This window comes from Bombus flavifrons, chromosome 7, assembly GCF_040668555.2.
Source record: "Bombus flavifrons isolate JBK064 chromosome 7, iyBomFlav1_principal, whole genome shotgun sequence".
NCBI lineage: Eukaryota > Metazoa > Arthropoda > Insecta > Hymenoptera > Apidae > Bombus > Bombus flavifrons.
Genome location: NC_138448.1, coordinates 15,322,712 through 15,337,691, shown reverse-complemented (window position 1 = coordinate 15,337,691; position 14,980 = coordinate 15,322,712). Strand labels below are relative to the sequence as shown.

Sequence of the window (14,980 nt, the reverse complement as noted above, 5' to 3'; positions counted from 1 at the left end):
TTATTCCACATTCCGATATTGCAAAAATTTCCCAACTCGAACTCCACTCAATCCTGGACAAATTTTCCACAAACAACGCGAGAGAAAAATTTCCACAACGAAGTAAAATCTATAAGCGACAAGCTTTCGTACGATGATTCAGACACTCGCTCTAAAATTCTAAAAATTTCCAAACTTAAATTCAACCAAAGAGAAACGTTTATTCGACGGTTCGCTTGATTTCCGAACAATAATCAACTCATTCGCCGCTCCTTTATATTCCAACGCTGCGACAATTTCTGAACCTAAATCCAAGCCAATCTTCGATCGATTTTCTGCCCGAATTTTTCCACGCATAACGAATAGGCGATAATTCTCTCAATTTTCACGCGATAATTCACGCAGCCTGTTCCCGGAGCCTTCGACCTTACCCAAATTTTCGGTAATTTTCTTTCTAAGAAAGAAGGCTTGGTAGTGTGGCGTCCCGTTGCGTGTCCTGGTTCGCACGTGTTTTCACACGGAGAAAAAATCGCGCGTCGAGGGGAGGAGGGTGAGATATCGTGGTGAACGAGCAAGAAATAAAGAAATGCAAGAGAGGCGAACGAGGAGAGGTAACTAGGGGTCTGCGTGGACAAGTTGTAACTCACAAATTTATTACTTTCCCCGTGACTTGGAGTTATTTTATGCCAAAGACAAACCGGCTGGCGCGGCGCGACGAACGCCAAGTGCCGAGAAACGACGAAAACGAATATCTCAGCTGCTTCGTCGCGTTTTTACGCCCGCGGGATATATTAGTGGATCGCTAATCCGCACGGATTTTACGGGACGACTGTGCATGCGACCGTCGACGTCGGCGTCGACGAAGAACACAGCGTCCTCGTGATACCGCCACGTTCTCCACTCGAATAAACTCCATTGATTTCGTTTCATATCGAAAGAATTTGCTCAAAGTTCTGGTTGTTGATTTTATTAAATTCATCATTTTAGATATATCTTAACGGCGATGTTTACACGATGATAAGTATAAGTCGATAAGTTGATAAAGTATCGAAATTATAATATTTTTACGTAGGTTATTGTTCAACCCTGTTGCATCCTTTGAGCCATTTTTGGTCGAGTTGTATTCTTTTTTAACGTTAAAAAGTTTGTTATATCGAGATGGGTACGCGTAATTTTCTATTCCAATTTTAGGTTCGCTTTCGTGAATTGTTTGTACACTTCCTTGATTAATCAAACAATTCTATGAAGAGTTTAATATCATTAAGACCGTAGCTTACATATACATATATATACATTCGTTCTTTTATTCGAAATGAAATATTACCCTTTATTCGCTGATAATGCAATCAATGTTTCCTTTTATCGGATAGATTTACTTATAGAATTAACCGCCTAAAATGTGCCAGAAATAATTTTCCCTTTTTTTTTTCAATTTCATAACACACACAGCACCGGCGACGAACGTAGTCCATGGAAGTTATAAAACCCGGGGGATTATAATCTCCGGCGGTGCATCGTAATCTCCGATATAAAATTATCGATGGAGAGTTATTTCAGCGCTGCTTTCATTACCCGGAAATTTTACTCGCGCGGCAATAAAGCTTGTACCAATATCCGTGGCATCGATCAAGAGATATTTGGCGAGGACTGACATTTGCCGCTTGTTGATTTACTATTACAGTAATATTTTCTTTCCTAACACATTCATCTAATGGTTTTAATAGCCAACCAGTTAAAAGGTATTCACAAGGCTTTTTCCTGGATAAAGGGAAACTAAACGATCATTTTTATATTTTGTTTCCGACGTTTTTCCAACTTTTAAATCGCCTAACGAACTTTAATTTTTGTTTACTTCGGTGGTATAATTATTCGTGGAAGATGGAAATTGGAAAGAAATTTATTCATAGGTTACTATTTAAAAATTATTTATTTAGATAAACTTTATATCACTTGTCATTCTAAAATCTATTTATTGCTGATTAGATCGCTATTGTATCTACTCGTACATCGTTTCGTTATCTTAAATGTGCGATTAAACCTATTCAATATACCTCTCTACTTTTGATAAAAACAGGAGTAATCTTCATTGAATTGAATATCTTTTGCAAAACGACGAACGATCTTTCGTCGATGCTAACAGTAATAATTATATAATAGACATTTTTCAGCTACTTTTTCATCATTTTACAGAATAAATTTAACGATAAATTACGAATCTTTCATCTGTATAAGATGATAAACTATTTTCAAATAAACTTTCCACGAAAGAATTCCACGATTACGATTAACGACAAGAAAAATATTACTCGTTACGAAAGTATTCGCCAAACTTTATGGATTATCATCAGCCAATGAGAAGGTAATACGCGAACATAAATAAAATGGCATGTGCTGTAAAAATTGTAGGTGTTCAGTGGACCGTGTCGTGGTGTAACTCAGCGACAAAGAGGGTTATAAGGGTCGCTAAAATATCCGTATCGTGCAGCTGTGGGATCCTTTGAAAGTCACACGAAATTAGTCATTCGCAGGAAATTCTTGTACCGATCTTTGAATATCATTCTTACGAACATAAGGTAGATTTCGTTAGCAAGAAGGAGAATCGAAAACGCGGTCTTTTCTATCTCTCAAAATTAATAACTTTTATTAACAACAACTGGTTGACGATTCTATCTCAGATTACCCCCATTTAATCCCCCATTTTCAATCTGTATAGAATCTAAATGTTATTTCTACGGCACCATCGAGCTTTTATATCGCGATAAAGAAACTGGAACTCGCGCAAAAGTTCCCTTTCCCACCGTTGTTTTTCGGTATCTGTCTCGCAAAAGTAGCCGGCGACATTCACACGTTTCCCCGAGAAGTTGACCGCACGTATTTCCTGTCCCTGCTCGGGAACACGGCCGAGAAAAACCAAAGTGTGTCACGTAGCGAGATGTGTGGCGGCGATTTTAGAGTGACGTACGAGCACGGTCGCATGGCCGATAATTACCGAGACAGCTATCCCTCGGACGTGGAAAAACGTCGGGAGGTTGAAGTACGACAGCGTGGCGGGAACACCTGTGAGCCACAGGCTCCTCGCCATCTCCGGCAGAAAGTCGCAGTCTGCCGTTACGGTCTTCGCTCCTAATCTCGTAATCCTTGGCTTCCTTAGGAAGTCGTTTATTAGTCAAGCCGACCGGTACGCTCGTCATTGGGACAACGACCGGGACCGAGTATCTCGTACGAGCCTTAAAGTCCTGCTCCACGTTTATAAATATTCGAAAACGCGCATCGATCGATGATATTTTTGGCCCGTGAGTTGTTAAGGAGCTTCGTTTTTTTTTCTCTCTCTCTTTCTTTCCTTTTCTTTTTCCGAGATTTCGAAGGGACGTACGTGTAAAATTTGTCGACATATGTGTGAAAAATGACTTGGGATAATGATGGTGCTCTAGGTATAATAAGTCGTCTTTAGGGTGGAGTTGTTTATTTTAAAGCAACTGCTGGAGAAAGTCGTTGCGACGATGGATCGTATGTTCGTCTTTGTCGTGGATATCGTCTTGAATCCGTGGTTGCGGTTTTCTTTGATTTTATATGGGTAATATTTTGGTCGATATATCGTGGTAGATTTCGTCTTTCAACGTTTTAAAATGGAATTCGCAACACTATTTCCGAGATTAACAGTCAATTATTGCTCGATTATTCAACCCATTAAGCGCTATTTGCTATTTCTTTTACCCTCGTTCAGCTACGTACGACAAACGAGGTTCGTATGAACAGAATTCTATTGTCCTTAGAATTAAACCGAAACTAATCTTGAAAGAAATTATAGAACACGTAACTCCGAAGAAATAAACTTTGATTAATGTTAGCGGACCATATTCCATAAAAAGAACGCTCGTTTCAAACACTGTACCTTCGTATTGACTTTATTAATTTTCTAAAAGTGACCTATTAAAAAGATGACAGGTTGAGAGTCAAAAATGATCGATCACAACATGTTTTTTTGTTGTTCTTTGTTTAATTTTCCACAGAGCGTATTAATCCAATGTTGCAAACGCGAGATACAGACGTTGAGCGAATATTCTAAACTATCAAAGAATTAATGTTACGAAGACAACGTCTTTGAAGAGAGTTAGTATCCCTATACGCATCTTCTCAAGTCAGGATAAAGCAGGATCGTTTGCAAAATGATTTGCAAGTCCTTCGAAGAAACTCGCATCTTTCCGAGAAGAAAGCGGTGACGAGAATGCGCGAGTGTCAAGGAAAATGTCGCGTTTGTTTGTTCGGACGTGGACACATCGAGGACGAGCGATTCCGTGGATAGGGTTCGGTAGCTCTTGTCAAGCAATTTGTTTAGTTTCAACTTGACACAAGGGCGAGAGCACATGGAACCGATAAGTAATCTGAGAGGCAGTGTGTCTTTCGAGTTTAACACGCGTGTCACAAGCGTTTCGGAAAAGTTCATGGATAGAATGTCTTCGGGAGACCTTTCAGACGGCCTGGCGCTACCGAGGGAAACCCCCTATAGCTCCCATGAAAATTAATTGGAATCTAATCCGCTCGTTTCCTCTCTTTTTAGCTCATTTTTCTATGCAAGAAATTATCTAGGATAAAGAATAAATTGGAATATAAGCGAAGGACGTTTCTTCTTACGAAATATAGTCTCGAGAGGATCAAATTAAAATTAAATTATATAAATGAACGTATTAAATATATACGTAATAAAGAAGGGACGTATTGAAATTTATATTTTAATTTCTAGCGAAAATAACGATTTTATTCGAGGGGATGTTTATGTCGTTGTCATAAAGCAAATTAATATTCTCATAAAATGATACATAGCTATAATGACGAAGATGGTGATTTTTAAGACGATTAAACGAATCAATTGAAAGTAGTTCGTCTTACGCGTAACAGCAAGAGAGAGAGATACGTTATAATCCAATGTTCTATTTACTCGCTTTCGTAACTATTTATGAAAACATCGTGATAATTATACGTATATTCTAGAGAAGATGATTCACAGATACAAAACGATATATGACAGTAGTAATATTCTGAAATGATGTAATAGTACTGACTTATAAAACGTATTATAAAATATAATTTAGCGTTATCAGAATGTTTCGTAGATACGGCACGCTTTTAAAAACCGAGATTCGTCTTTCTCAAAACCTCCCTATCACAGTCTTAACCACGTATCCTGCAATTAATTTGACAGCATCTCCAGAGCTCTATAACAAAATAAGAGCAAGATATGCCATTCGTTGGTGCAGTTTGTAGAGGCTAGAATTAACTTCGTAGAAAGACCTGCTATATTTTGAGGTGCTTCTAGGATTACACCCTTAAAGACCGCAAGTTTCGCGGCGGTTTGATGGTTTCGGAGTTCCCCCGGTTCTCACACATCGGCACGCACAGAAAATTTCCTCGGCGAAACGATCCCCGACACCGAGCCAGCCCACTTCAATCGAAACCCACTGAGTATACAAACCTTGTTTCTGAGGTAGGTAGGTCCTCCGACCGTGCCACCAGCGCCAGCTGAGATAATGGGAAGGAAATCAGTTCATTTCTATGTTGATCCCACGGGCTTGGTTCCTGTCGCGCTTAGAAGAGCGCCACGATTGCCTCGGTGATCGAGAAAATCGAGGCAGAAAATCAGCTTGATAGCTCGGCTCATCGACCGACTTAACTGTTTCTGCCGAGTCTATAATGTTCCTACTCTCGCAGACGGTCGTCTATAAAATCGACGATTTATCGAGGCACCGAGGTTTTCCTTACGAAAGTGACTGATCGTTTGTCCTTCGCGAGAAAACCAAGTTTCAATTGGAGAAACGGTACGGTAGGTTTATCGATAGAAAAATTCAAAATATCAATTCAATATCGGAAGACGAGTATGTACACAGTATCTTCTGGGAAATCAACTATCCGTTCGTTTTTCTCGAGAAAACGATTATTTCTTTTTTCTTTTTTTATACAAGGATAAGCGACAACGTAGCACCAGTTAACCACGTTATTAATCGAGAACATTCTCTGCAATTATTCCGCACACGTTACAATTCATAGGGTGCGTGATGGAGGCTAAAGGGAGGACGATACGTCTTATTCGGGTGGCGCAGCGATCTGAAAGATTGCACGTCTAAATGCCAATGAGTCTGCGGTCAGAAGAGTTCTACCGTAGCTTCCCTAGGGAAACCTAGCGGCTAGCCGAGCAATTTGTCAACACCATTAGACGATGGCAACAAGGGTTGACTTCGGCGCATCTGCCAGCGGATCTCGCGCAGCCATCGCCACAACAAAGGGGTAGTTAATGACTATCGGGGGTATTCCGATCGAAAACCCGGTACAGACCGTATGCCAGCCTGTTGACAAAATATCGGGATATTGCCATTGACCGAAAGGGATAACAGATTTGTCAAAAGGGTCCTTTTTCTATGAATTGCCCGTGAAGAAATCGAATTTTCAAACTGGACACGTATGGACGGTTATCGATCCGATTTCTCTTCTTTCGCGTTATTTTGCATTAATGGCGTGTTAATAATAATAAAAAGCGAAATGTAAATGCGGCTTTACTTTGGGGGGGGGGGTGACGATATTGGAAAATAAATCGGACGACAGATGATCCGAGTTTGTCGGATATTTGAAAGGGGAAAATAACGTTAGAGATAACGAAAGCTGGTAGAAGGTGAAGTTCGTATATCCATTTAAACAATACCACTACCTCCGACACCAAATAACTGAAATTATCTTTTGCAAACTAAAACCTTCCCAGTAATATTCCTGCGGATTAAACGGAATTGAAGAATCCTTTCACAACCACTAAATTCTTATTTAATATCGCAAGAAGAACACGAACTTCCAATTTTTCATCCGAAACTCAAAGAACAGATACTATCTACACCCAAGGTATCATTCAGTTCCGTGAACCTTTACCTGACAATAAACAAATTTCTAACTGAAATCGAAAACGTAACGCGCTTCGCCAAATCAACGATCCACCTCGAAGCAAGCGATCGTCCGAACCAACTCGACGAACTAAGCGAAACAGTTCTCTTAAAAATAACTCCTCTTGGTTCGTTCGGATCCAAAGATCCTGGATCGTTCAACCTTCTAACGTATCGAATTCTCGTCAAATCAATCGGACGGATAGAGAGTAGCACGCGAAACGTAGGAAAGATCGCGATTCCGCAAACGAATGGAACGGAGAGTACCTGCGGTCTGGAAGTGGGAACTGCCGGCTCTGGGAGTGAAACTGAAACGGGGATAGGTGGGATGCCATTGGAATAAGATCGGGTTTAGCCGCAGTGTCGGGTTCGAGCCCCGGATAAGTCTGCCTTATCCCGATAAGCCGGTGAGTTAATGAATCACAAAACAGGTGGTGGCGCCACTGAGAGATCGTCTTCGTCCTCGACTCGTTGCTATGTGCAGCTTGAATTCTCGCGAGATTGACAAAACGGTGACGCTCTTTTCCCTATTTCTTTTTTTTTTTTAATTGTTCTTCCTTTTGGATTATCTTTCCTTTCGAGGATCTTACAGCTTATAAGGGACTATACCAGCTGATATACTCGGTGGAATTCGGCCTTCGATGTTTGTTCACGCGTCCCTTGTCTCCGCTTTTTATCTCGATCTCGAAACTATCGTTCGTGTGTTTCATTTTTCTCGCTATGAAAAATTAGGACGCCACGTATGCTTTACACGATTTGGAACCACCTAAGAAAGGCTTCCTCGGCTGAGAGACGAAGATAAGAAGGGAACTTTGTGTTCGTAGATTTACGAAAAGTATCACGAGAAATACGATTTTACCTGATATGTCGTTTCGAATGTCGAGTAGAGAAGACACTCGCAGTAGAAGAAATTTTGCTACTGTATTTGGAGAATTCGTGTAGCTATCGATCTGATGTAATAGTATGTGATACTGTAACGATCGTATTACACGATATGGTAGCGTTTGCTTTGAAAATCGTATATTCTTGATGTTAACAAAAGAAGTCAAAGCAACAGCCGCTCAAACGCGTTAATGACATCCAGTAATGGTAATTTAAAATTTCTCATCTCCGTACGATACGTACACGTAAGAACGTTTATCTCTGGATGTTTAAATAATTAACGACGCCCTTGGAAGGTAACGATATACCCAACGGCCCATGTATATTTCAATATTTTACACTATTTTAGGCGATGGCAATTTCTGGCGATTGCATTAACACAGGAACGAGGCCGAAATTTCATTCGTCATGTCGTATCAAAGCTGGAATAACACGATGGGCGCGGTGCTTATCAAAGCTATTCGTACTAATATTTTATCTGTGCTCCGCTGGCACTTGACAAAAATCAACGTACAATGTTGCTTTATCGTTCGAAAATATTCACAGAGATTGCAACAGGAACGTCATATATTGTTTATAGCGTGTACTCGATATTTCTACCATAGGAACATGACTTAAATTGTGTTGGTACTTCGAGCCGTCCAACAATCCTCCGATACATTTATACGCGTCATTCGCCTACAAATTGGCAATTTATCGTCGCGTAAAATAAACATCCGAGTCACGAATATAATCGATAAAATTCCGTTGCTCTAATTTTTGAGAAACGCCACGCTTTTACGTTCGCTCGTCATATCGATGCAACGAACTGATGCAACGACAAAGGTAGAAACGAAGCAACGTGCACGCGTTAATCTTACTTCACACACGTGCAAATTTGCTACGACAAACGATACGAGATTTTCTGAAAAGATGCGCGATAACGCAAACGACGCAGTGAGACGATTTAAGAGCAGGGAGGTGCTCGACTATATTTCTCGCGTTCGAACGTCGATGATATCGCAAATAATAAAATCACGTGAGTTGTCAAGTTCCCCGCTACAAGCGATTATCGCCGATATTACCAGCCGACGAAGAAAAAAGGAATGTTCTTCCGTCGTATCGGTGCTTCGATCAAGACACGCGGAAAAAGGCTATTGTACATAGGTACTTCTGACAACTCTTACAAAATCTACGTACAAAATATATCTCGAACACTGCACTCAAATTTAATCCGTATTGTTAATCCTTACGATTCTTCCCTCCTTTGATTTACGCGACTTCGATTTAAGATACAACCTCGCGTTCAGTCGAAACGAGTTAAGAAGAAAATCAAAAATGACGAATTGCGTTTAAAATGATCTACGGTGATGTCGAAGTAGAATGGCGATTTCAATTCGATCGACACAACTGTCATTCAGTTTGATAAAAGGACGACGAAGACGTTGAAAGGACACCGATTCGGTTAGTTGCGTGCCATGTGATTTGGAAATTCTATATTCGTACGACTGTGTCTTTTAATTCTTCCGAGTTTATTGATTTATAATTGCGTTACTCTTTGCTGTTCATCGAATAACTTGATGCTCGTTTTTTCGAAGTACTTCTCCTTTTCAAATCAAAGATAAATTCTTTGAGATAGTTTGTACAGATTCCTAGAAAGATTAATCTTTTATTATAAAAAGTAGTTTCAGAAAAATCGGAGCAAACGATAATTTGATGATATATGAATAAGACGGATAAGATTAACAATATTTTATCTGCCACTGTCTAATTTAAAACGACGTCATTCTAATTAATCGAACTCGAATTTTCCTTGCCAATTGCTGCATTTAATATCCAATTATTTGCATATAACTAGGTTATTTGTTAACAACTCGACCCAATCAATTAGAATTTCTTTTTTCATAAGCGAAAACAACGTTTTTATCACAGTGTGATTTGGAAATTTCGATATAGTGTAAGAACAAGTTTCTCCCGGCGATTAGCGATCGAGATAGTTCACGCGAAGCAGGTTACAAAAATATTTTTCTACAAATGGGACAACAACCTCGAGTAAACGTTGCTACTTTCTACGCATTGATAAGCACGCTAGATGAATTTCAGATGCACGCTACAACTATTATTTTGTATAGCTAACAAGTCACGCGATAAGCGATATTTGTTTTTTTAGATTCAAGGTGCAAATAAATATTTGATAATAAATACAATTGTAATAATTGCGGATATCTTCGACTTTAAACGAACAGAAAGTACGACAACGTAATTCCGTTGTTAGATAAAAAGATACAGGTACTTGAATAGAAATGTAACTATTATTTTATCTTTATGTCGTCTAATCCCCGAACAAAGACACTTTATATCTAAATATTTCGTAGAAAAATAAACGTCTAAAAATTATTCGAATCCTAACGAAATAAAATTCATTTCCAGGATCGTGATAAGCATAAGTTTTAAGTTTAAAGTATTTAAATAAAACTCTGCTACCAGGAAGATTCAAATTAAACTTTCATGTCGCGATAAAACTTTTGCCACGTTTGAACTGACTTCGCTTCGAATAATTAAATTGTCCACCAAACAATCGAGGGACTATCGTACAGTTAACTTTTAATTTCTATGTTTCATCCAGATATTCTAAAATGAACGTTAGATTACGTAAAAGTAAAAGGCAACGCGATCTTGCCTTTGCACGATATATTTTTCCTACAATTAAAGGAGGAATCGACCAACGTATACAAGCTATAAGACACTCAAGTGGAACGATAAGTAATATTGGAGTACTTTGAAGCATTGTTACCAAACCTCTTACAACAGTAACACTCACAGAACAGCACAGTATCGATCAAACAATTAATAAAATCTATCAAGATCTAGTTTCACTCGAATCGTGTAATATAACCTAATTAATTTTCGTCTAAAAATACTCATATACCGCTAGCTATCCTCGCAGCTATATAAAGAACATTTCCTTATCGCTAGATTGCGGATGTTTATGCATTCGTAAGAAATTTAAACGTACAAAAACGACATTCCTATGTTTGAATAAAATAAGCGGAATATACACGACATGTAAAATATTTAAGGTGAAAAGAAGAAGAAAAAAGAAAGAGAAAATGTATCTAAAGGCGTAAAATATATTCAAAGTAAAAGTATCTACCTCGAAATATATAAAATATTCAAAGTAAAATGAGAAATATAAACAGGCATAAAATATGCAAAGTTCTCGTTACGATGTTTAGTAAGTAAAACGAATCTTTCTTTGGATGCCATTTCTATCCGCAAGGACACGAATTTGCATAAACATGCCCGATCTATATCCCACCACTCGCAACACTTTTTCATCACACGTATCACGTTGGATTTTAACCTCCGTTGAATCTTCCCTCCTCCAAGACTCGAACCGAGCTTCGTCTACCGCGAAAACTTCGAAAACACTGTACAATCGCTCATTTCCCTCGTTCTCCGATTTCCTCCGATCAGACTCTTAGATTCATCGTCGCGAAGGAAGAACGCGGGTCGAAAGGACCCTCGATATTGTGACCGACTCACCACGTTTCAGCTTCTCCAGCGGTTCGTGCAGTTGATGGTTGGAATTGTGCAACATGGACGCGTCGTGGTGCGAGTTTCCGTGAAGATCGTGATGGTGCATCGTTGCTTGAAGATGATCGCCGTGGAGGCCAGCCATGGAACCCGCGGCGGCAGAGTGCTGATGGTGCTGGACCGACAGGCCGGTCGTCGATCCTGTCACGAGATCTTGAAGACACAGATCCGTGTTCCCGCCGCCTCCTCCTCCGCCCCCGGCTAGCTCGAGGCTCCCCCCGCCCCCGCTGCCCCGCTCCATGCTGTAGAAGGTTAACGTCGTGTTGACTGATCTGTACAACGCAACGCAAGATCAACCGAGCCCTCGCGAGGCCGTTTGTCGCGCGAAATCACGTCGAGTCGGCTCGTGTTTCCAATTTGCCCTCAGGAACCAGGCATTCGAGTCGAACGCGCGCTAGATTCCACTCGTTGCACGCTTTTACTGGCGACGGCCGTCGGCTGGAGGCATCCGTTTGCACCAACGATTTCTCCCTCTGCGTCGGAGCTCCAACGAATCAAATTTGATTCCAATTTGGCGATTTATCGTCGTTATCGGTGACGCGAGTAGTGATCGTGCTTGCACAGAGAACGCTTGGTGACTAATTTTGGTAGTTTTCGTCATATGGTTCGGTTGAACAGCTCGTCGCGGATCACGTGGAGACGTCCGAACGTTATCTGCGTTCCGTCGCTACGCGTCGGATAGAATTGGACGAGCGAGTTTCTGCGTTTCTGTGGTCAACAACACTGACGATGATGTCGGAGCCGGATGACGGTGGTAGGTGTTCGTTCTCATGGATCGTAGCTTGTGTTTAAAACGAAGAAGAGCCAGATTAACGCACGTGCTCCAACGCGATACGTTGGTAGAAGCGACCGATAAATCAGATAACCACGGATGCACGATGAGTTACGTAAGGACCGAGAAACGCGGTTGAAACAGTGGAATAGAAAAGTAGGTTAAAGAGGTCGCACTATGATGACGCCATAGATTGCACGCACTGTGATTCTTGGGTATTCCTTTGACAGGTGATCGTATTGTTTACGTACGATGAAAACGTACGTGCGTCGCGTAGCGTTCGCTCGCATCGATCGTTCAAATCCTTACGCGGGTACTTGCCAACGCGTGTTCGATTCGCAGGAACGTGGACAGTCACTGATCTTCGATAAATTCTACTTTTTCCGATCGACAGCTAAGTCGCGAATCTCCGTAAGGAATCCAGCTGATCAGGTACAAAGGCCACGGTTCTCTGTTCTCTGTTCTCTTACTCGGCACTGAAACTTCGATGCAACAGCGACAGCTCGACGTTTACAGGCCCGAAGAACGAATCCTCGCGAAACCGACTCTCACGACAAATTCTGCGTCACTACACTGTTTCCAGCCGCGTGTTCGAACCGATCACAGCAGAGAACTTAGGTGTACGTGCGTATATCCAGTCGTGGAAGGATCACCACCGAGTATCGCGACACCGGCAACGCCGGACAGAGCAACACCTCCGACACGTATCTCGATACCGGTCACTGGACTCGCGATCGTTGACGCGCCAGCGGGACTCGCACCAGAGATTTCCACCCACGCGGTTCACTCGGTAGCTCGCGCCGATGATGGCGTGGAAAATTGAGCGCGGGATCCGCGCCGTGACATCGCGACGATCGACGACCGGAACCTTTCAGCTCGAGTTGAACGTGGCGCGCCGGCTACGCTCTCGTCTCGCTCGTCTACCTCGGTCTTCTCACCTTAACGGGGCACGCGTTAAGGAACAACAGACAGACACAGCGTGTAATAGAAAGAGAGAGGGAGGAAGACAGACGAAGGAAGCGTAAGAAAGCGCGAGTGGTGCTGCAGGTCGCGGTAGTATAGCCGGTTTTCGTAGTAGATGGAACGTGTAGTGGCCGCGCGTCGGTAGTAGGTGGGTCCGCCAGGCTTAGCCGGTTGAGCCTTTCGGACTGCCTGCCGGCTTAAGTCTCTAAGTCGGTAAGCCGAGCGGATCTAGTGGTCTTGGCTGGTGCACTGGCTGCCTGCTAGCCTGTCTGCCTTCCTTGCTTGCCGGGCGGCTTGCCTGACTGTCTGACTGCGCCTCGCCCTGGCTCGCTCGCTCTTACTCCCCTCCATCCGTTCCTTCTCTCTTCAGCTCTCCCACTCTGCTTTCGTTATCTCCCTCAAAAGTCTATCTCGCTCGCACCGCTACGATCTCTCGCGTCTTCGTGCCCCGTTTCATCCCTCTGGTTACCGTGGCCACCGTCCTTCTCCCTCGTCCTATCGCTCCCCACTTTGGCCCGCTCGTTTTCGTCCTTTCTCGCTTTCTCCATCTCGTCGAACGCCGTCTTCCTTCGCATATTCTGTCTCTCTCTCTCTCGCGCCTCGTTACACGATCTCTCACGCCTGTATCTGTCACCTCGTCCCCGACACTGCTCGATTGGACGACCCCGCGGCTTTCTCTCTCGCTCGCGCTACCCCTACCCGATATCGCGCCACGTTTCGTCTCGTTTCCTCGTTGCCGCGATCTCTCACGCCTGTGCCTCTCTTTTCCGTCCCAGTCGTGTCCGAAACAGTCACCGGTTCGCCTATGTTCGGTATCGTCGACGCACCTCTCTTCATCTACCCCCACTTGCAAACGGCGCCCCTCCAACAACATCCAAGTCCGCCCCTCCTACGTGCACACCGATCTCTCGTCTCTCCCTCGATCCAGCACGCACACCACGCACCCTCTGTCCTTCCCTCTACCTTTCTCTCTTCCTTTCTCTCTTCCTTTCTCTCTTCCTTTCCCTCTTTTCCTCTTTTCCGCGCTTCACGAACCTCGCGTACCTTCTGATTATCATTTGTTTCTTTCCGTTGACGTTTGTCGCCTTGGATCGTCATGAGTTGCTTTAATCTCTAACGACACGCTCAACGTGACATTCTACGATGCACGTATATATAGTTGCGTATATAGTTGAAAGGGAAAAAACACGTGGACGTATCCGTAGTTTTTCTCTGTATCGAAGAAAAAAAATTTGCCTCTCTAGTACGTTGATACGATTTTGATAGTTTGCACGAGATTGATAACGTCGGTGTTGCGATCGCGTTTGATTCGCCGCCTCCGCCATCTTTAACTCTTACGCGATGTAAAATTCAGATATAACGTAGAAAATCTTTGCCGAGATACCGTGATTCGAGTCGAGCGTATGCAGTTATCGGTCGTCTTATCTGTCGAAGCAAATACCTATCTTCGTAGACTTAGACTGCCTCTGTGCTGGGCGTTTCAAGCGAAATGGGGAGGTGTGTCGTATATCGGCTGCAAATTTCATTGAAAAAATCACCACGATGTCCCGTGCAAAGGGCAGAAGAAATTTTGTACTTTGTTACTGAGAATTACAGTTTCCAAATTTTCCGTACAATTTCTTTGATTCTACGAAATTTTTCGTACAGATTCGTTCCGTTCCAGTCTCAGGTAGGTGTATCACGATGTTTTAATTTCTATAAATCGACGGACACGAAAAACTCTACGAGCATAGGTAACACCTCTATACGGTTTAGAGTTAATAACACGGTTAATTTTTTAATTTCATACGGACTAGACGATGATTAATTACTTTCGCACGATTAAAAGCGGCAATCGTCGTCCTTGCAATAGTCTAGAATCTAATCAGATTACGAAAAATTCCAGAAG

At 42.3% G+C, this 14,980-nt stretch overlaps 1 protein-coding gene across 7 annotated transcripts in view; it reads right to left on the bottom strand.

The window, feature by feature from the left end:
- Ptx1 (pituitary homeobox homolog Ptx1) overlaps window positions 1-12,406 on the bottom strand; it is a 44,310-nt gene extending 31,904 nt beyond the window's left edge. For 4 of the 7 annotated variants that reach the window (XM_069116768.1, XM_069116770.1, XM_069116771.1 and 1 more), the window contains exon 1: window positions 11,307-12,406. In XM_069116768.1, the coding sequence (XP_068972869.1) occupies window positions 11,307-11,598 (292 nt within the window). In that variant the 5' untranslated portion in view covers window positions 11,599-12,406. The remainder of the gene's footprint in view (window positions 1-11,306) is intronic. The other 3 variants (XM_069116769.1, XM_069116772.1, XM_069116774.1) reach the window with 1 other exon arrangement.
- Window positions 12,407-14,980: the final 2,574 nt, after the last annotated feature.